This window comes from Lampetra fluviatilis, chromosome 3 (genome assembly GCF_964198595.1).
Source record: "Lampetra fluviatilis chromosome 3, kcLamFluv1.1, whole genome shotgun sequence".
In the NCBI taxonomy this organism is placed as follows: domain Eukaryota; kingdom Metazoa; phylum Chordata; class Hyperoartia; order Petromyzontiformes; family Petromyzontidae; genus Lampetra; species Lampetra fluviatilis.
Genome location: NC_136277.1, coordinates 11,545,377 through 11,569,068, shown reverse-complemented (window position 1 = coordinate 11,569,068; position 23,692 = coordinate 11,545,377). Strand labels below are relative to the sequence as shown.

Here is a 23,692-nt window from a genome sequence, read left to right as displayed (position 1 = left end):
CTTGAATAAAGGTGTCAGTTTTGTACCAGTTAAAAGGGTAAAAACCTACTATTATATTTTGCCACTGGTAAAAGAGATCTCATAGTGTAAACACCCTCACCTTATCTAAATTTAGCGTCACCACCACCATCACCTTCACCAACAATCACCACCCTCACGACCCTCACCACCCCCACGACCCTCACCACCACCACCACCACCTCATTTAAACATTACCACCACCAACATCACCACCATCACCTCCAATCACCACCCTCACCACCCTCACCACCCTCACCACCACCACATCCAAACTTTACCACCGCCAACATCACCACCACCATCATCACCACCATCACCACCATCATCACCATCACCAGCAATCACCAACCTCACCACCCTCACCACCACCACCACCCTCACCACCCTCACCACTCACCACCACATACAAACTTTACCACCACCAACATCACCACCATCACCTCCAATCACCACCCTCACCACCACCTCATCCAAAGTTTACCACCACCAACATCACCAACCTCACCACCCTCACCACTCACCACCACCACCACCTCATCCAAACTTTACCATCACCAACATCACCATCATCACCTCCAATCACCACCCTCACCACCACCACATCCAAACTTTACCACCGCCAACATCACCACCACCATCATCACCACCATCACCACCACCATCATCACCATCACCACCAATCACCAACCTAACCACCCTCACCACCACCACATCCAAACTTTACCACCGCCAACATCACCACCACCATCATCACCACCATCACCACCATCACCACCACCATCACCACCATCATCACCATCACCATCATCACCAACCTCACCACCCTCACCACCCTCACCACCACCACATCCAAACTTTACCACCGCCAACATCACCACCACCATCATCACCACCATCACCACGACCGACACCACTCGTCCATCACCATCACCACCATCACCACCACCATCATCACCATCACCACCATCACTACCATCATCACCACCAATCACCACCCTCACCCCCACCCCCACCCCGCCCCTCTCAGCACCTCGATATCGTGCCTTGCCATGAGCACCGCGAAGTTGGTGAGGTGGTTGCAGGAGCACGTGGTGTGCGTGCTGTTGGTGGACAGCAGCTTGCAGCCGTGGCTCGACCAGTGGCCCCTCATGGTGTGCGACGAGTAGTTCCAGAAGGAGCAGCTGGGGCTGAAGTGGTCCGACGTCTGGGGGAGGGGCGGGGGGCGGAGGGGGGAGGACGGAGCCCAGCTCGTCATTCAAGGGCCGCTCTTAAAGAGTCTCGGAATCAGCGGCGGTGGGAGCATCGTCATCATCAGCAGCAACAGCAGCAGAAGCGCCATCATCATCATCATCAGCAGCAGAAGAAGCGCCATCATCATCATCAGCAGCAACAGCAGCAGAAGCGCCATCATCATCATCAGCAGCAGCAGCAAGCGCCATCATCATTAGCAGCAGCGTGAGCTGTAGCAGCAGCACTATCATGGTCATCAGCAGCAGGCAGGAGCAGCGTTATCATCATCAGCAGCAACAGCAGCAGCAGCAGAAGCGCCATCATCATTAGCAGCAGCATGAGCTGTAGCAGCAGCACTATGATGGGCAGCAGAAGCAGCAGCAGGCAGGAGCAGCGTTATCATCATCAGCAGCAACAGCAGCAGCAGCAGAAGCGCCATCATCATTAGCAGCAGCATGAGCTGTAGCAGCAGCACTATGATGGGCAGCAGAAGCAGCAGCAGGCAGGAGCAGCGTTATCATCATCAGCAGCAACAGCAGCAGCAGCAGAAGCGCCATCATCATTAGCAGCAGCATGAGCTGTAGCAGCAGCACTATCATGGGCAGCAGAAGCAGCAGCAGGCAGGAGCAGCGTTATCATCATCAGCAGCAACAGCAGCAGCAGCAGAAGCGCCATCATCATTAGCAGCAGCATGAGCTGTAGCAGCAGCACTATCATGGGCAGCAGAAGCAGCAGCAGGCAGCAGCAGCGTCATCATCATCATCAGCAGCAGCAGCAGCATCGTCATCACGGGCAGAGACAGCATCAACCAACAGTGGCATTGCTGGTAAAAGTGGAAGCATCGGATGCAGCAGCAGCAGCAGCAGTGGCAATATTCGCAGCATCAGCAGCAAAGGTAACAGCAGTGATTGCAGGAGCAGCAGCAATAACAGCAGTATCAAGATCAGCTGAAACAAGAGTAGCAGTAGCAGCAGTATCAGCAGCAGCAGCAGTATCAGCAGCATCACGACAAGAATCAGCATCATCAGTTACTCGGCAGGGTCCCGGCGGCAGGGCCCTGTCCCACTTCCTAGCCGCCGTGGAATCGCGACATCGCCGGTGAGAAATCCAAACCCAGGCATCTCTCAGCCGTGCCCGGTGCTCAACAGCAGCGTCTCCCACGTGACCGTTGTGAACCCTGCCAGCTGAGCAAGCGACGACCCCGGGTGCCCGTGCCCCCCCCACCACCCAAGCTCACTACCCCCCCCCCAACACACCCACCCACCCCCAGTCCCTCCACCCCACCCAAGCTCACTACCCCACCCCCTGTCCCCCCCACCCACCCCCAGTCCTCCCACCCCATCCCCTCCCCACCCAAGCTCACTACCCCCACCACCCATCCCCCCACTCCAACCTCACCCACCCCCTCCCCACCCCCCCCACACGCCCCCCCTCCACGAGCTCACCACGTTGTGCTTGAGCGTGAAGACGACGGGCTCGCTGAGGAACACGTGGTTCGACTCCTTGTTGATGGAGGCGGAGATGATGGGCGAGTTGACCACGAGGGAGCGGTTCGTCTGCTGCGACGCGTTGGCCGACAGCGTCGCGTTGTCCGTGCTCAGGAAGAGCGCCAGGTTGTCGTACGTCGTGAACACCAGCTTCGTCACGCCTAGGCGCGCCCACGGCAACAAGATTCGGAACATTTATTTCACGTTGGAGGAATCCCATGAGCTATCAAGCTCTTTTTTTTTTAGCAGATGTCCAGTAGAATATCTCTCCTATCTCACCCCGCTCTCCCTCCGCTCTCTCCCCGCTCCTCCTACTCCCCCTCCCCGCACCGCTGAACGTGACCCCCGCAGCCAGAGGTCGCAAACCGGTTTTGTTCCTTACCCGTACCCAGCCGCACCAGGGTCGCAAACAGGTACCCGCACCCGTACCCGGCCGTACCCGATTGCGACCTCTGGGATGAAGCCATGTTGCAGGCGCGGGTGGGTTGATTCTAGGAACTTGAATTGTGAGAAGAGACAAGACGTTGGGAAATGAGTGACAAACGGTGACTCACCAGTGACTCACGGTCTACCCGTACCCGTACCCGGCCGCACCAGGGTCGCAAACAGGTACCCGTACCCGGCCGGGTAGCCGGGTATCGGGTAGGGTACGGGTATCGGGTACCCGGTTGCGACCTCTGCCCGCAGCTCACCGTTGCGGCTGTTCAGCTTGATGGAGTTTGCCGTGAGCGTGATGCGGTTCCCAGAATGCCACGGGGTCGTGGCGCCACCACGGCCGCCGCCGCCGCCGCCGCCGCCGTCGGGGCGATCCGAATTGCCGGCCCTCTCGGTCGCCTCATCGCGGGGGAACGTGAAGTCCCGCAACGGCCCCTCCGTGTTCAGCACCGACACGGTGAGCACTGAGGACGGGGAGGGGTGGGGGGCGGGTGGGTGGGGGGAAGCGGGGGGGGGGGGAGAAATGGGGTGAGGACAGAGACAGATTTCGATAAAATTATTCCCGTAAATGAACACGTTGTTGTTCATTCACAACTCCATTTCAGTTTATGGGTGTCTGTTTGGAGTCAGTCTATGGGCCTCTATATAAGCCATCATCCATGTGAGCCGTTGGTGAGGGAACTGACACCATCCACTCACTGCGCTTGAGATGCCGGTTGAACCCTTTTCCAATCCGTTGACGTACGTCAACATCTTCAATTTTTCTTCCGATTTCGTTGCGATGACGTACGTGGACGTCTTCAGGTCGGAAGACGTACCGAGGCCTCCCGCAAGGCCACGCGGGAGAGGCCGTGTGGCACAGTTTGGGCGCCAGTTATCGTCGAGTGGCGGTGGTCGTGTCGCTACAGTTCTCTGCGGTGATTAACGGCGTCTTTAAAAGCTAATTCAACGCAGAGCCGCGTGCATGTTCCGAGAATCGGCGGTGATCTCCCACCCTAAAACTTGAAGATGTCTCGGAACGTGAAAGGGTTTATCAGCATACTTTGGGCCATTTTTTTTTTTACTTGACCAGGGCTCGCGCCCCGCTTTAATCCCCAAGCCGAACAGACGGAACTCAGCAGCGCCGGCTCACCATCTTCAACCCCACCGCCCCCCCCCCCGTTCCACGCCACTCGGCCACCTCAACACAACCCTCACCGGCTCCCGCGCTGACCCTTGACCCCCCCCCCGCGAGACGGCCGCCCCATGTCAGCGCGCGACCCTGGGCACCGCTCCCCCCACCCCACGTACCAGAGGTCACAAACGGGTTTTGATTCCTTACCCGTACCCGGCCGCATCAGGGTCGCAAACGGGTACCCGTACCCTACCCGATACCCGGCCGGGTACGGGTAGCCAGGTATCGGGTAGGGTACGGGTATCGGGTACCCGATTGCGACCTCTGGGATAAAGCCCTGTTGCAGGCGCGGGTGGGTTGATTCTAGGAACTTGAATTGTGAGAAGAGACAAGACATTGGGAGATGAGTGACAAACGGTGACTCACCATATTCTTAGGTTTTTTTGGTAAAGTCACGTAGGTAAAAAATTTAAATTAATAAAAGTAAAATAAAAGTAAAATAAAAATAAAATAAAAATCACGACGTTTCGGAGGCAACACAAGCTTCCGTCTTCAGTGACTCACGGCCTACCTGTACCCGGCCGCACCAGGGTCGCAAACGGGTATTCGGGTATCGGGTAGGGTACGGGTATCGGGTACCCGGTTGCGACCTCTGCCACGTACCGACGTTGTCGGCGGCGACGGTGACGTTGTCGGGGTGCAGGAGGTGGTCGGCCAGCACAAACGCCGCCTCCTCCACCGAGTCGGCGAGCAGCGTGGCGGTGTGCGCTCGCTCCGTGCCCGGCCGCACCAGGGTCGCAAACGGGTATTCGGGTATCGGGTAGGGTACGGGTATCGGGTACCCGGTTGCGACCTCTGCCACGTACCGACGTTGTCGGCGGCGACGGTGACGTTGTCGGGGTGCAGGAGGTGGTCGGCCAGCACAAACGCCGCCTCCTCCACCGAGTCGGCGAGCAGCGTGGCGGTGTGCGCTCGCTCCGTGCCGTTCATGTCGCGCCACGCCCACACGGCGTCCTCGCGCAGCAGGTTGCTCACCACCTCCACCACCGCCTGCGTCCGTGCCGGGGGCGGCACGCACGCACGCACGCAGGCAGCACGCACGCAGCACACACGCACACGCAGCACACACGCACACAGCACACACATGCAGCACACACACACACGCAGCACACAGACACACGCAGCACACATACAGCACACACACACAGCACACACGCACACAGCACACACACACGCAGGCACACACACGCAGCACACACACACACGCAGGACACACACACACACGCAGGACACACACACACGCAGCACACACACGCAGCACACACACACGCAGCACACAGACACACGCAGGACACACACACACAGCACACGCAGCACACACACACGCAGCACACGCACGCAGCACACACACACACACGCAGCACACACACACGCAGCAGGTTACTCACTCGCCGCCTCCTGGTCCATCGTTAAGCGGGAGGGAAGCGATGACGCTTGACCGGTGACGGTAGCGGTGACGGTAGCGGTGACATTAGTGGTGACGGTGGGGAGCGGTGGTGTAGCGGTTAGCGCGCTGCGCTATGAACCCGGCGACCCGGGTTCGATTCCCGTTCACGGCCAATACCAGTGACGATTATCTGAACCGGTCCCGGGCCTCCCCTAGGTCGACTCAGCCTCAAATGAGTACCCGGTGCGGGGTGTAGTAAACATCGTCACTGGGGAGACAACGGCGGCCGGGCGTGGTGCTGGCCACCCACCCCCTGTGTACCGTTCTGGCCTTCGTAGGTGCTCGCTAACAGCACTTGCCCCTACAGCCTGTTAAGGCTATACGGGGGATATTTTTCTGACGTTAGTGGTGGCAGTAGTGGCGATCATTTTGTTGGAGACGCTGCTGAGGGTGGGGGGGGGGGGAAGCCCCCAACTACACGGAGCTACGGGGGGGGGGGGGGGGTTAATGGAGCGACCACCTCTCTAAGGTAGCGGGGCTGCTAAGCTGTGTGTCGCCAGCCCGCAAGGCCGTGAGAGAGAAGCTGTCCGCAAGCTTCGTTTGTGAAGCGTTCGTGGGCTCGGAACCGCGGGCTCTCCCGACGGTATTTGGCTTACTCTTCCACAAAGGCCACGTTTATTGGAAGAGGGTGGGAAGTTAGCCACACTTTACCCCCACCACCACCACCACCACCGCCATCGAACTGCCAATCGGCGAATTGTGGCGCGCCCGCCTTGTACCGCTGGGCTGGCCAGAGGCAGACGGTGATGTGGGGAGGAGGGGGGTAGGTATTTAATAAACTTGACCCCATTGTTTCAACTGCCGCACCGGGATATGGAATCGAATCGGCGGTGGCGGCGAAAAGCGTCCAATTCGTAAGCCCGGTCACGTCGAGGACAAGGAAGAACAACCACGCGCACGCATGGACGCTTCGTGCGCACGCGTGCTGTTGGACTTCTCTCGCGCCGTGCGTCGCCAACCGTGCCAGTCGACAACCGCGTCACGTGCCGCCCAAACAACAGATGAGATGACATCGCGGTCGTTTTCCCCCGGCAGAAAGGACGCAGTGCATGCCAACAAAACAACAACTCACTCAAGCGCATGCAAACCTCGCCCGAGCAACAACACAAAACACCGCCGCAGGACCACGAGGAGCGGGGGGGGGGGGGGCGCGCACGCTTTCCGGAATCTTCCCGAGAACGTCGAGCAAGCAAGACACTGCCGTGTACAGGTTGCACGCACGCACGCACGCATGCATGCAGGGTCACACCCAGAGCGGTGGAGCAAAACGGGCAATTTGCTCAACGCTAATACGGGGGGGGGGGCGGAGGGGGCCCACACATGCGGAAATCTGCCCCCGGGGCCTCCAGAAACCTCTGGAACGGACCTGCGCACGTGCAAGCTTTTAGCCGCGTAAACAAAAAGACGAGATTACGCAACTCAAAACACAAACATGCAAAACATCACGATGCAGGGTCCCCTCCGTACGGCTGTGGAGAGCGCTGGGGGGGTGGGGTGGGGGTGGTGAAGGCACACATACGTCATGGCCCCACAGCCGTCGTCGTCCATGCAGCGACGTGACAAGACGAGACGGCGGGCCATGCACGCGATCGCGGTGCCGTCGACAGCGAGGGGGTGGGGGGTGATGAACGGAGGCCCCCGAAGCGGCGAGGAGCAACCCCAAACAAACGCAGCGCACTTTGGTTTAAATCGCGGGGGACGATTGGACCCACGATTCGAACCCAGGGTCTCAGCGGCGGTGGTTCAGTGGCTCTGACATTGCAGCCAAACGCGGCCACCTCTAAATACTACAACAACGTTTTGCCTAATTCTAGATTTTAAGCTTTCGTGACTGCAAGGATTCATATTCTTAGGTTTTTTCGGTAAAGTCACGTAGGTAAAAAAATTTAAATTAATAAAATAAAAATAAAATAAAAATAACGACGTTTCGGAGGCAACACAAGCCGGAAGCTTGTGTTGCCTCCGAAACGTCGTGATTTTTATTTTTATTTTATTAATTTTAATTTTTTACCTACGTGACTTTACCGAAAAAACCTAAGAATATGAACGTTTGGCCTTTCCGCTTCGTTTAGCTATCACTGGTGGCCAGGTTACTTTTGAAAAAGAAGCTAATAAATTTCGATTTAAAGCTTTCGTGACTGCAGGGATTCATCTTCTTGGTTCTTTCGGTAAAGTCACGTAGAAGGGAAATAATAAAATAATAAAACATAATAAAATACAATTCTCACCAGAATTGAGAATTGTATTTTATTATGTTTTATTTTTATTATTTCCCTTCTACGTGACTTTACCGAAAGAACCAAGAAGAAGATAAAAAGAGTTTAAGTCTTTATTCGTATACTTTAGAAAAGTGATTCGTCTACTTTTCCAACGCTTTGCACTCCAATCGCGCTTTCGCAATTGTTCGTCGTCGTAACGTCCGTGTCAAAGAGCTTCATAGGCTCATCGGATTCCTCCTCCAGCGTAACAAAACTCAAAAATTCAGATTCCGATCCCTTGACCTCTGGAGCCCCACCACCAACCACATCGTGCGCCGACGCCGTTTGTTGTTAACCCCCCCCCACCCCCCCGCTTGACGGAGTAGACCGACGGCGCGGATACCGATACCTTGATGTACGCTTGGCAGAGCCCATCCCTCATCTTTAGCTGAGAGTGAAGAGATTGGGGGGGCGTAAAGGAAAAGGAGGGGGGGGTGGTAAGGGGGAGGAGGGGGGGTGGCATTATAAAAAGACACCACGTGATTTCCAGACTCGCACACAGACGAGCAATTGGGCTTTTTTTTGCCGGCTGCCCGGTTTCCGTTTGACCCGTGCCGGTTTGTCAAGCTCGCTCTCGCACGGAGTCTCTTATGCGCGTGCCCGGCCGTGCAAGGTGTGCTTCACGACGCGGCCTGGAGCGTGCTCGACGGAGCATGGAGCGGATCCCTGTGGTGTGCTGCACAACACGGCATGGAGCGTGCTGGACGGAACACGGAGTGGAACACTGCGTGTCGTACAAAGCACCCATCGCGACACGGCACGGAGCGTGCTTGACGGAACATGGGAGCGGAGCCCTGTGGCGTGCAGTGCATTTGCTCAACAACACGCATTGGAGCGTGCTTGATGCAACATGTAGTGGAGCCTTGTGTGCACTATGCAACGTGCACACCACAATACAGCATGGAGCAGGATTGATGTGATGTGGAGCCCAGGAAGGTACCCACCACAACAAGGCTTTTAAACAGAACATGGAGCGAGCCACTGTCCACCATGCAATGTATGCACCCTAACGTGTAGCCTGTGCAATGCATGCATTACAACATGTCACTGAGCGTGGATAATGGAACACGGAGCAGAGCACGTGCGCTCTACAGGCAAGGTGCGCACCACAACGTGGAATGGAGTGTTCTTCATGGAACATGGATCGGGGCACGCTGCACTGCGTGAGGCGCGCACCAAAACACGGCACGGAGTAAAGTTAGATGGAACCGGTTTCCAGAGTTTTCACCGCATGAACCAAAATCTTCCGCGAGGCGTCGGTCCAGAGGCCTGCGGATCGGCCGACGGACCGAAAACACATGTCGCTTTCACGTGCAAAGCTGGGCTCCTTGTCCGCGTGTTCGATTATTCATCGGTCACCCACGTGGGCCTCTGCGATGGTCGCCAAATGCTTGGCTCTAGACGGATCGGCAAAACGAGCACGCTCGTCGCGCGTCCGCGAAGCGAGGGGCCGTTCCCATGAAGGTACCGGGGGACACGCGGCCATCCCCTCTCCGCGAAATGGCTGGATTCTGACACCGTCAGCTCCTGTTACGATGCGCTCTGGTGCTAACAAGCTGTTGGGTAGAAAAGTGCACTGGAGCGCTCTCCGCCCAACGATTCGACTGACGAATTGGTTGGTTTTTTATTTTAGTTTGGCTCGATTTTCCTCGCTTGTTCGGAGCCCATTCGCTCCGTTTGCCGGAATTTAACTGCGGCCCCCGAATCGTTCGCCGAAGAGGCGGCGGTCACCAATGCGCGCATCCAGTCGTGCGAACAAATAGGCGATTGTAGCCATCCGTGCCAATCGGAGGTGCGGGGGAAAAGAACAACAAACTATGGGTCTCTGTGCGAGTCGATGGGCCTCTGTGTGAGTCTTTGTGCGTATGCATGTGGAACTTATTCGCACCATACGTAACCAACCGTGCTAATTGGAGGCGCGGGGGGAAAGGATAATGAACTATGGGTCTCTGTGCGAGTCGATGGGCCTCTGTGCGAGTCTTTGTGCGTATGCATGTGGAACTTATTCGCACCTAACGTAGCCAACCGTGCCAATCGGAGGCGCGGGGGAAAGGACAAACAGCCGCTCTTCCCAGATCTGGGTCAGATTCCATGGATGGCGGCAGCAGCGCAATCCCAGGAGGGGGATCGGGACCTTGAGTTGGCGTTGCGGTACATTTCAGAGGGTATTGATGATAATAATAATGCAGCAATTAAGACGATGCGTTCACACGTGGTGCTCCCCCCTCTTCCGGTATGGGTGAAAGATTCTTCTTGCCATGCTCTATCCACAGCGTTACGTTGCAGCGTGAGAGCGGGCGGCGACGCCGGCGCAAGGCGGCGAGTCGTTTCGGCAAAAAGCGCTCGCTCGACGCTGCACGAGAGGGAGTCGCGTAAACGGAACAAAAACACATTTTGGCAAAAATCCTATTAAAGTTACATTACAGTTGAGATTAATAAACGCAAATGGGATACATTAATCCATAATAGGATTAAGGCGCCGTCTGTCGTCGCGCATCGCAGATTCCATGATTTATAAGCGCGCGTCGAGATTTAAACTCGGTGATGAACGACATTTAGAAGCCGACAGCCGCCGCCCGTATAATTATGGGCACCGTTCGGCGCTCAGCCCGGTGCGTGGGCGCATTCGGAAAGAAAGTCAACCGTGCAACGCCACCGCCACCGCCGCCGCCGCCGCCACCACCGCACGCTTCCCTAAACTAGCACCGCTGAGTCCGCCATTTTGGCCTCGGCCTAGTCAAGGCTTCAAAAGAATGACCGTGGTTTGAGCGGTCGGCTCGCAATCGCCAGGCCGCGTGTCGACGCCCCAACCAAATACCGGTTGGGTGGCCGGGGGGGGTGGGGGGTGGGGAGATCGACTGAGTCCATCGTTGTCATCGCCACCATCGCCCTCCCTTATGGTGATGAAAGGGACTTAGAACGAACCGAAACGATGACCCTTACTTGAAACAGTAGGCCATCACGTGACCGCCACAAAAATGAAGCCGTCGGCCACGTGCGGGCCGCATCCGGGCCCCCGCCCGCCCTTCACGCACAGCTACGGAGGAGACCTTCAATCACCGTCGTCGTCGTGGTGGTGGTGGTGTTTTTGTCGGTCACGTGCCGTGCTATACACAGCACCGTTTCCAGCCTTGGTTGACGGCCATATCCGGCCATGCCCGGGACCCTCCCTCGGGCCACTCCGCGCTCTAAACGTCACAACGACCCCAAGCCGAGCGGCGTGTGGATCCCGGGATGCGGCCGGGTACCTTGTTGAAGGTGCGTGTGGACGACTCCTTCTCGGTGGGCGTCAGCTCGAGCAGCTGCGCGTCCAGGATGTCCACCAGCTGCTCCATGAGCTTCACCGAGGAGCTCACGTCGCCCGCGTACACGGGGTCGCGCGTCTGCCGCGCCAGGTCGCTCGCCACCGTGGCGGCGTTCTCGCGGCTCTTGATCTGAGCGACGTGGCGGGGGGGGGAGAGGGAGGACGGAACGGTGAGGGACAACGGTGGGGGGGGGGGGGGGGGACAAGAGTTATCTAATTAAATAATCGATTTGCTGGGATCACGATCAGGCATACAGACGGAGTGATCGGGGAGCAAATGCAAATTAGAGACACCGTCATATTGCCTGTTAAGAAAAGTAATGACTCAGAAGACGAGTATTGACTGTTAGAACAAGTATTGACGATTAGAACAAGTATTGGCTGTTAGAACAAGTATTGACTGTTAAGACAAGCAATGGGTAAAAATAACAGCACACGAAGGTGTGCCGCTCACAAAACGAAGGCACGACTCCCATCATGCCTTGCGTGCAGATCACGTGACCACCGTGACGTGCACGCAGGTGCACGTGCGATGCTCTCAGCCTTGTCTAGACCACCAGCTCAGACTAGAGCTGAAAGTGTGGCTGTATCAGGTTTGCCATCCCTTATCGTTTAGCCGGCTCAGTTTTTCTTCTATTTTGATTCGCTTTCTCATCATTCACACAAGGCGTTCGATTTCGATCGAAGTGGACGAATGGGCTCGGTGACGGAAATTATGTCCGGCCGATGGGCGACAGCCGGGCGACGGAACGGCAGCCGCGGAGATGAAGTGGACGAGACGAGTTGACGCGCGTGGGCGAGATGGGGTCGTGGGCATCGCTACGGCCGCGACGACTCGATTGATATCTCGCACGGGGGAAGGGAGAGGGAGGCAGGGGGGCGATGGCTCACCCGTTGCGCGATTTGGTTCACCCAGGGGGAAGTGCAGTTGCTGAAATCGGGACCTCGGGCAGACCAGACTCCCGTGATGGCATCGCAGGTGTAGAGCGCCGTGCCTGGAGTGTGCACACAAAGACAAAGATTCCCCCGTGTAGCCTTTGAACAGACTTTGCTGGGCCAAGTGCTGTTGGCGAACAGCTATGAAAGACGGCACGGCACACGGCGGGGTCGGTGGACATCCACCACGGCCGGCCGCCTTCGTTTCTCAGATGCTGTTGTTTACAAAGCTTACCATGTTACTATTCAACTATTAAACGTATTTATTATCTTAACAGGTGCCCACTGAGCTGTATAGGCATTTTTCAGAAGCAACCTGGCAACGAAGTGGCTTATCGTACGATTCTAAATGTGGAGGGAAAAACCGGAGGACCCGGAGAAAAATCCATGCGGCCACGGGGAGTGAAACATGCAAACTTCAAATACGCATTCGTCAGGGTTCGGATCGAACCCACGAACTCCTGAGTACCAGGCGAGGTGGTCAACCTCTACACCACGGTGTAGCCCAGGGTAGGTTCATATATTCGGAACCAATGTTGGCCATGAGTGGGGTTCATAGCCACGATGCTTCTGCTCCCCCAACATACACGAATTTACAATCACACACAGACACACACACACTCTCACATATAATCAATATGCAATCACACACATTTACATATACAAGAAGGCACACACATTTACACATGCAATCAATACGCAATCATACACATTTGCATATATAGGTAATCATTTTAGTCTGAGTTGACCTAAGGGATGCCCAAGACACGTTCATATATCAATCGCCGCTGATGTCGTGGCTGGAAAAATCCAATTCAGGTCGCCGGGTTCGAAGCGCGGTGCGCTATCCACGCGCACACACACACGGCGTGTACACAAACACCCACAAAAACGCACGGGTGCATACAATCACACACGTTCAACAACAACAACAACCGCCATTCGCCACTAAATGAAGGTGACGTCACCACGACGCTTGTGCCAGGCCATGTGCACCTTGAGGCCACGTGAAGTGTCGAACGACCCGCTGGCAGGAGGTCACGGGGCAGACCCAGGTGCCACGGGTCGACTGACCGAGATGACCGAGACGACTGGCTGATGCACCACCTGTGCCCCCTACTGTGCCAACTTGCTGTGCATTAGCCACCCGGCGCTCCGCTTGTTGTTGTGAGCACACACGTTCACACACACACACAAAGACAAAGATCCCCGTGTAGCCTAGATAGGCCATTGGAGAGGAAGTACATACACCACACCAGGTACTCATTGAAGGCTGAGTAGGCCCAAGACGAGTTCAAGCGCCACTCGCCACTGATGCCAGCCTTGGCTGGCCGCCTTAGGTTTGTAAACGCAGCGTGCGCCACCGCTCACTACGCACATATTTCGATTGAAAGCTTTCGTGACTGCAGGGATTCATATTATTGGTTCTTTCGGTAAAAGTCACGAAGAAGGGAAGTAATAAAATAATAAAAATATTGCACATTTATTTTATTTCATTCTTTCCCTTCTACGTGACTTCACCGAAAGAACCAAGAATATACACACACATTGCACACACACCTACAGAGATCCCTCGTGTGTCGTCATAATAGAATTTCGGGGCAACCGAGTACCTATGATGGCCGGTAAGGCACAAGGGGGGGGGGGGGGGGCTGGTGGGTGATCAGCACCACGCCCAACCTCCTTTGTCTCCCCCAGTTGCGATGTTTACACACTGCACCGGGTACTCAATTGAGGCTGAGTCGACCTAGGGGAGGAGGCCTCAGGACCGGTTCAGATAATCGTCACCGGTGTTGGCCGTGAGCGGGAAACCAACTGGAGCCGCCGGATTCGTAGCGCAGCGTAGTGCTACCCGCTACACTACCGCTCCCCACACATACGCACGTACAAATGTACACTCGCATTCATAAATACAAACACACAGACAAACACACATTCACAAAAACACACCTACACGCAAACACTCACAAACGCACACACACACACACCACGCCTCACTCGGACAACATAAAACTCAAAACATTCCGTGCATCAAATTCCTCTCACCGTGCCAAATTTTTAATCCTATGGAATTTCCGACGGCGACGCGCGGTGAAACCCGGGAAAAAGTCTGCAGCGGGGGTTGCTTTTCTTTTGGGTCTCGGCATCGTTTTCAGGTTGCACGTATGCGGGCTTTGACACGTAGGCTTTCGCGACCAATACAATTCGCAGTAAAGGTTTCCAGTTCGTTTGGATTAGATCGCGTAAGCGTCAACGCGCGTCGTTAGCCCGCCACGAACGCGACGCGGCCAAGCATGGTAAGGCTCGTCACGTACACAAAGCGTGCCAGTTAGTTGCTACTTCAAGCCCACCGCGTTGCGTGTTGGAGAGTAAATCCACAACATGCACTATTCGAACACCGTGACGTTTCGCTGGTGATTACGTATGTGCGTGCGTTCAACTTCTTTCGCACCGTACGTTAGCCAACCGTGCTAAATAGAAATGTTCCCCCCCGCGTCTCCCCCGCCCCCCCCCCACTCCACGCGTCTGCGGCACCGTCATCTCGCTGGAGCGAGCGGCGGTGCAGCGGTTAGCGCACCGTGTCGGCCTCGATAAGCGTTCGCCAACGGCGGGCCTGCTTTAACCCTTAACCCTGCGCGCCCCGTTCTGGCCGAGGAGGTTTTCATCTCCTGAACGTCTGCGCAAAAGAGCTTTGTGGCCCATCGGATTTTCTCCGGGATGAACAGAGACTCCCGATTTCCGAAAGATTGTGATTCTGCGTGGAAATGGGTTAGCGCGCGCTGTGATACGAACCCGTGTATCATCACGGCGCGCGCAGCGATCATCCGGTCGTGAGTGATATCTAAACCGGCAATAACTGACTAACAATCTTCACCAATGTCCACTGACCAGCGTGGTGAAGTATGGTCAAACCAACATAGTGTGTCGATCACGGGAGTTCTTCATCCAGCAGTGGATTGAGAAAGGCCTCTACATGAGCTATGATATGATACAATGAGCTGGCTGGGTGGGGCTCAGTGGTCAGAGCACGTGACTCACAGTTGAAAGGTCAGGAGGTCAAGTCCATGTTGTGATGGTTAACCAATTATCGAAATCCATGGGGATTTAAAAAAAAACAGGTACTGCTTCGTGGAAATGTAACACTTCTTATTGTTTTGCCAAGTCATAACCTGCTCCCTGCCACAGTACCGTGAAATTTCCACCGCCAGCTCTACAATCCCCTGCACCTCACGCTCGCTTGAGCAGGCGGCTAAAATTGGCCTTCGGCTTAAGAGTACCTTGCAACGTCGCATATCCAACTCTGTGGGTGACTGAGTTATGGGGTGGATACGTGAAAAGGTCGGATATGCTGACATCGATAGAGAAAGACAGTTCCATCACGCTTCGCAAACCTGTCAACCCCTTATCAGTGATTCTAGATTTGAAGCTTTCGTGACTGCAAGGATTCATATTCTTAGGTTTTTTCGGTAAAGTCACGTAGGTAAAACATTAAAATTAATGGAAGTAAAATATCAGTGCCCTACCTTATTACAGACAAACCCAGACCTTGTTGGTTACCCCGTGCCCCTTACGAATCTCAACGTTCATTGTACATCACAAGGGAGAAACACAAACAAATAGACAAAAAAAAACACATTCCTGCGGAGGGAGCTGGTAGGAACGTTGGGTTGCTCGGTCAATGGCCAGGGTCAACGGCGGCGTGGTGTATTCCGCAAATATGCCCGACTGTGAGGGCGGGCACAAGCCGGCGTGAGTAGGTTAAACGTTGAGTTTTATAAGGGCACCACGGGGTGACCAGCCCCTCCCCACCCAGCCCCTCCCCACCCTCCCCACCCAGCCCCTCCCCACCCTCCCCTCTCCACCCAGCCCCACCCTCCCCACCCAGCCCCTCCCACCCCCCACCCAGCCCCACCCTCCCCACCCAGCCCCTCCCCACCCTCCCCTCTCCACCCAGCCCCACCCCTCCCATTTTTGGATGCACGACGGACGGACGGACACAATAATCCCCTGTGGGTTGGTGGAACCAGGTGGTTCCTACCAGTAAAATGTTTCCCCGTATTGAAACGGCTGTTACGCAGTATAGACCTGAAAGTTCAATTTACTATGGCCAAGTATACGGGTAAACCGTATGGGTTGACAGGTCTGGCACTGTGCGTACTGCACTGGGTGGGGGCGGTTAACTGGTCCATGACGATGCGTGACGGTGAGAGACGTGTCGATGAACTGCATCAGTGAGTTTAATTTTTCCGGCTCTCAATGCCGAGGTGATAGGTTCAACGGTGGGCCAACGTTGAATGTTTACTGGGAACACAGCCTGACAATCACCAACATCACCACCACGATACCACCATGATCACCATCATCATCATCATCGCAATCATCACGATCATCACCATCACTGCCACCGCCATCACGATCATCGCCACCAACATCACCACCACCACCACGATACTATCATGATCACCATCATCATCATCATCACAATCATCACGATCATCACCATCACTGCCACCACCATCACGATCATCGCCACCAACATCACCACCACGATACCATCACGATCACCATCATCATCACGATCATCACAATCATCACCATCACTGCCACCGCCATCACGATCATCGCCACCAACATCACCACCACTACCACCATCATCACCATGACCACAATCATTATCACCATCATCATCATCATCACTGCCCCTTCCGGCTGGCAATATAAGAACCACGTGTAACATGTGGCTCTGAGCAGTTCAATGTGGGATGAGATTGTTTTTTGTTTTTATTAAGAACAGACTTGGGCCCTATAGGAATGTGGAATTTCAAACCACTGGCAGCGTAAGAAACAACTTGGTGAGAATGTCGCCTGATGAAGCTGGTTGCAATTACTGGCGAAACGTCACGGAATCAGATTGTAAATGTCGTTGCTTGGCTCTCCAACACACACCGGAGTGCTGTACTAGTATACTACACTATACACTACACTATACACTATACTACTATACACTACACTATACACTATGCTACTATACACAATACACTACACTACTATACACTACACTATAGACTACACTACTATACACAATACAATACACGACTACACACTACACTATACACTACACTATACACTACACTACTATACACAATACACTACACTACTATACACTATACTACCATACACTACACTACTATACACAATACACTACACTACTCCACACTACACTAGATACTACACACTACACTATACACTACACGACTATACACTACACTACTATACACAATACACTACACTACTACACACTACACTACACTATTATACACAATACACTACACTACTACACACTACACTACACTATCATACACTACACTATACACTACACTATACACTACACTATACACTACACTATACACTACACCGGCGTGCTGTACTAGTGACGAATTGGCCACGTTACGTTTACGTGACAACCCCCTCACTAGTTGGCTGTGTCGGGTGGTGGCGGGTTTTAACGACACATTCATATATTTACGCGATCTAACCCCAAAAAAAACCTCTATTATTGGTGAGAATGTGTGCGATTGGATGTGCGTTTCCCACGTGATATCCTCAAGGCAACATTGTTGAGCGGGGCTTGAGCTCCACACCACATCTTGCCACGTCTCACCACCTCCCCCACCCCACAAAGACAAAATAACCCCCGCGTGTAGCCTTTAACAGACCGTTGGAGCAAGTGCTGTTAGCGAGTAGCAGCACCTATGAAGGCTGTCACGGCACACGAGGGGGGTGGGGTGGCCAGCACCACGCCCGGCCGCCTTTGTCTCCCGAGTGGCGATGTTCACACATCGCTCCTGGTACTCATTTGAGGCCGAGTCGACCTAGCGGAGGCCCAGGACGAGTTGAGATAATCGTCACTGGGTGTTGGTGGCCGTGAGCGGGAATCGAACTCGGGTCGCCGGGTTCGTAGCGCAGCGTAGCGCTAACCGCTGGACTTCCGCTCCCGAACCCCCCACAGACGGGATGTACCGACACAGACTTAGACAGCGAGACAAAGGGAGACACGGGTAGGAGGGGGGGGGATACAGACAGAGCGAGAGACAGAATGGAGACAGACAGCCGGAGAGAGATAGACCGAGAGGCAAAAAAATGTACCCGTAAAAACAAAGTTTTTCACTATAAATCCTTTATATGCGTGGCGGCTAGAGTCCTCTCGTCCTCTGGCTTGAGATGGCTGCCACCTATGGGTCAGATGATTGCCTGCCACCATTAAGCAATTGGTAATTAAATATAATATTTTTTTTTCCTAAAAAGTGTAAAGTTATGGAAAAAAATGTTCACGAAAATAAATTGTCACGCACAACGAGTCTGTGTGCAAAATGTCAGCTCGATTGGATCACGAGAAGTGGGTTAAAAAACGACCGAAAGATTTGCACGGTCGTAAGCGCGCAAGCAAGCAAGCAAGTGAACTTAATATAAAGGATTTAAAAAAGGAAAAAGATACAGAGATAGGGTGACAGAGATAAATAGGCAGAGAGATAGACAGAGAGGGGTCTAGAGACATAAGAGCATGAGACACTAAAACGGAGACGGAGGTGACAGGGGCAGGGAGAGCACACACATACAGACACAGACACAAATAAATAGAAATAAAGAAAGATAGAGACACAGCCATAGGGAGACGTGAGAGAAACAGACACGCAGATAGAGACACTGATACAGAGGAAGATATGGGAGACAGAGACACGGATACAGAGCAGAGGTCGCAACCGGGTACCCGATACCCGTACCCTACCTGATACCCGGCTACCCGTATCCGGCCGGGTACGGGTACCCGTTTGCGACCCTGGTGCGGCCGGGTACGGGTACGGGTAAGGAATCAAAACCCGTTTGCGACCTCTGGGGTGCGCGTGTCAAGATGACAAGATGTGGGGGGGGGAGCAGCGGTGCAGCGGTAAGCGCTACGCTGCGCTCCGAGCCCGGCGACCCGAGTTGGAGTCCCACAACACCGGTGACGATCATCGGAACCGGTCGTGGGCCTCCCCTAGGTCGACTCGGCCTCAAACGAGCACACCTGGTGCGATGCGTTGTAAACACATCGCGAGCAGGGAGACAAAGGCGGCCGGGCGTGGTGCCGGCCCACCCAACCCCTTCCGTGTGCCGTTCCGGCCTTCATAGGTGCTCGCTAACAGCACTTGCCCCGAGTCTTTGTCAAGATGACAGCATTGCAGGAACGAGCGGTGGGCGGCGGGCGGACTCACCGACGGTGCCCGCAGGACAGGGCCTCTCCGCCGTCTTGCCCTGCAGCAGCTGGGGCCACTGGACGGCGCGGGCGAGCGTGGGGGGACAGAATGTGGGCACGCGGGTGCCGCCCCCGCCGACGTCGGCGGGCGCCACGTTTCCCGGTTTCACGTCGGTCGTGTCCTGCGGGGGAGATGCGGCGGCAAGAGTCGAGTGTTGTCGGTTGAACCTCTTTCGCACCGTGCAGAGCCAAGCGTGCTAATCGGAGGTGCAGTGCGCACAAATCACCGCGCCACCGCTCACCACCACTATTAGCAGCAATGCCACCACAGTCGCCACTACCACTGCCCCCCGTATAGCCTTTAACAGGCTGTTGCGGAAAGTGCTGTTCGCGAGCACCTTTGAAGGCCGGCACGGCACGCCAGGGGATGGGTTGCCAGCACCACGCCCGACCGCCTGTGGCGATGTTTTTACACACCGCACCAGCTACTTATTTGAGGCTGAGTCGACCTAGGTGAGGAGGCCCAGGAGCGGTTCAAATAATCGTCGCCGGTGTTGGCCGTGAGCGGGAATCGAACTCGGGTCGCCGGGTTCGTAGCGCGGTGTAGAGCTGACCGCTGAGCTAACCGCACCCCACCACCATTACCCCCACCACTACTGCCAACACCATTGCTGATACCACCACCACCGTTACCTGTGGCGGTTGCGCAGGGAATGGCGGCACCGTTGCCACGTGGCTCCGCGGAGGACTTGCGGTGCTGCCTCCACTGGAAGGCCCCATCGTCGAAATCTCGTGCACTGCATTGTGGGAAACACACACAAAAGCCAACGACCATGTTGACGTCGCGGGCACGGCACACTAACATTCACCCAATCAACGACGGCAAGAGCAGCGACGGCCATTCGACACCTCCGATTGGCTACGAACAACATGCAAACATTCACAACCCAAGAGCAGCAGCTCACAGCTACCAAACGTCCTGGATTGGCCGAACGTCCCCGGTTTCAGCAAGGCCATCCCCCCCCCGGTTTCCCGAAGAGTTCAAAGTTTGTGCCACTTCAAAGTTTTCTGGCCTCACGCTCGACTCGTGTGGGGGGGGGGGGGGGGGAGGCCTATGAGCAGCGGGCGGGTGCAGCGTCAGAGACGCCCAGATAAGCGTAGTCGGCTACGTAGGGTGCGAAAGAAAGTTCCAGCATACGCACATACTGCCCCGTTCACGACCATCGAACAAAGTCGGTCACTGTGTGAAAAATGACAATAGGTTTTACCCCTTTGGGGCGATAAAACAGGAGGTGTTCAGATGTTAAAATACCAAATAGATATCCTTTGCAAAGAATCAAGTCTGCAATAACCACACACGGTACATGCGGTGAACATGCAAACCAAAAACACGCTCCGGTCCTATGTGATGCATTGTCTTTGAAACTTATTGGCCTACACCAGAAACAACAGACTTTTTCTCTGGTGTAGGCCAATCAGTGTGGTTAATGCAGTAACTTGATTCCTTGCAAAAAGGTTTCTATTTGGTGTTTGAACATCTCCACACAACTCCGGTTTTATTGCCAGAAAGGGTCAAACACCTATTCTTGTTTTAATGTTGGCTGTGAGTGAGAATCGAACTCGGGTCGCCAGATTCATAGCGCAGCGCGCTAACCGCTACACCACCGCTCGCCACACACACACACAGACACACAGACACACACACACAGACATATACAGGCACACACACACACAGACACACTTCACACTCAACACAGAGCCCAGTCCTGAATCACACCCTGGTCATACTGGACATCTTTACTGGACGCCTGTGAAAAGAAGCTTCATAGCACGCACATCGGATTTCTCGAGATTCTCACACGGACACACACGCACGCACACAGACGCCCTTGGCACACACCGCGCACAACACAGTCCCTGCATCGCACCCCTTGCAGCAGGGAGAGCGAGGTGTGAGCGAGCGAGCGAGCGAGCGAGCGAGCGTCGGAGCCGAGTTTAGTTGGTGGAAGCCTGCCGTCGAGCTGCCACCGGGGAGCATAATAACGCGGCTGGCGTGAAATTAAAGTGCACAGCTGCGGTGTGGAATTAGCCTAATGACGAAGCAATGGGAGCTGTCGGGAGGAGCTGGGCATTGCTTGGCTTCCACGGCAGCAGCGTGGTCTCGATTATAGACGCGCGCCGGCCTTTTGCTCCGTCCGGAGTTTTCGTATCCGCTCGTCGGCTGTGCCACGGGGCGTTCGTCGTACGTGCAACGGCGTCGCATCTACCCCCTTGCGTAAAAACATCGGTGCGGGGGGTTGCGGGGGGGGGGGGGCAGGTCCCCCCCCTTCTCCTCTCCACCCTCCCCTTCGTCCCCATCGCTGCCTCGACTCCCTTGCTGAAGTTCTTCCACCCTCACACCTGCCCCTCTCCCCACGTGAATGTAAACATGCAACCCCGGCGCTCGGTCTCCACTCGGCAGGGCGGCAGCAGCAGCAGCAGCGGCGTGTTGCCCAATCTCCCCCCACCAAACCCCCCCCCCCCCCCCTCAGGTGCTCGGGACTTGTGCCCGTGGAGTTTCTGTACCACTCCCTCCTCCGCCCCCCACAACCCCACAGCGCCACTACGTCGCGGTTTGTGTTCTGTGCCAGCTGAAATGTAAAACATAAAAAAATCGGCGGGGTGGGGGGGGGGGCAGGGGCGCTGACCTCTACTGTATGGACCCCGAGGTCAAAACAGTACAACTTACATAGCGACGACACCTACGGCGGACTTCTTTCGCCCCGTACGTGGCCGACCGCGCGAATCGGAGGTGCGGGGAGGGGGAAGGACAACGACCTAAACACAGGAAGCAGTTCCCGAGGAATTCGTTTTCAATCGAGCTGATTTCGAAGTGCATAGCGCCAGTGGCTTCCTAACATCGAAAGGAGGAGCGTTCCAGACGGCCGCAGAAGCGCATCTGAAACGTCGCGATGCGGTGGCCACCGTCTTTGTTCGATGGCCTCGTCAAATCTGCTGTTGCTAAGATGACCAGAGTTCACATGTGATGCTTTAAATGCGACCGCATCTCCAGATGCTTCACATGCGGGAAGTGGAGCGGGGGTGGGGGGGGGAGGAAATGTGCTCTCTGCACATGAATATAAATAAGTAATATTTAAAAAAACTTTTTCAAAAACACGCTTTAATGAAATGTACCGTACTAGTAATGGAAGAACTCCACGACTCTAGGGATGGGGGGGTCACACCCCTAGCCCGCAACTCGTGGGACATCTTGGAACGGTGAAAGGGTTAAGACCTTGTCTCGACGGCCGAGTGATGCCGATGGCGCAATCAGGATAAAGTTGGGTGAGGGGCGGTGGCCGGGGGGGGGGGGGCGAGGAGGGGGGGGGGGTGAGAGGGCGGGGAGGAATGAAAGACTGGGGAATCTGTCGCGCACCCGAGGGCCGAACAGGACTTTCAAACACCTCGGTCTATCCTGTCACAGCAAGGTTGTAAGGAAACTGACGTACTGTAAGTGGTTACGTTTTAAATGTGTGGAGCTAGGTTTATTCCCGGCGTTTTCTATCGGGACACCGTGGAGGCTGAGCCACAGCGTGCTCCTGGAAAAGCTGCGTTTTACGGTTCTTCCGATGTCATTTTCACGAATTTAATCTAAACTATAAAAAAAAAAATATTTTTTACCAGATAAGGCCCACTGGGCTATGTAGCTCATTTTCAGAAGCGACCTGGCCATTACAAATGATAGCTCAACGAAAGTGTCTTATCGTCACGTGGAAATTGATAGCAGCCAAATACTCTGAAGGCGTTGACGTCGATTCTAAATGCGGAGGGGAAAAACCGGAGGACCTGAAGAAAAATCCACACGACCACAGAGAGAACAGGCAAACTCCAAATACACAGCAGGCATCAGGGTTGGTTTCGAACCCATGACCTCCCACATACTCTTAGTGCTTTCCGGTAAAGTCACGTAGGTAAAAAATGAAATTTAAATTAATAAAAAATAAAAACAATAAAATCACGACGTTTCGGAGGCAACACAAGCTTCCGTCTTCAGGTGAAACTGTCACAGCAAAAAAATCTGTATCAAGTGACAGTTTCACCTGAAGACGGAAGCTTGTGTTGCCTCCGAAACGTCGTGATTTTTTATTTTTTAATTAATTTTAATTTCATTTTTCACCTACGTGACT

The 23,692-nt window shown here is 54.8% G+C and overlaps 1 protein-coding gene across 1 annotated transcript in view; it reads right to left on the bottom strand.

The window, feature by feature from the left end:
• LOC144952362 (adhesion G protein-coupled receptor L2-like) overlaps positions 1–23,692 on the bottom strand; it is a 220,879-nt gene that overhangs the window by 38,035 nt on the left and 159,152 nt on the right. Inside the window, 9 exon segments of the mRNA XM_078882747.1 lie at positions 1,052–1,225; positions 2,697–2,899; positions 3,431–3,637; positions 5,154–5,337; positions 8,402–8,440; positions 11,301–11,486; positions 12,248–12,351; positions 19,546–19,708; positions 20,220–20,323. Of these exon segments, the coding sequence (XP_078738873.1) occupies positions 1,052–1,225; positions 2,697–2,899; positions 3,431–3,637; positions 5,154–5,337; positions 8,402–8,440; positions 11,301–11,486; positions 12,248–12,351; positions 19,546–19,708; positions 20,220–20,323 (1,364 nt within the window).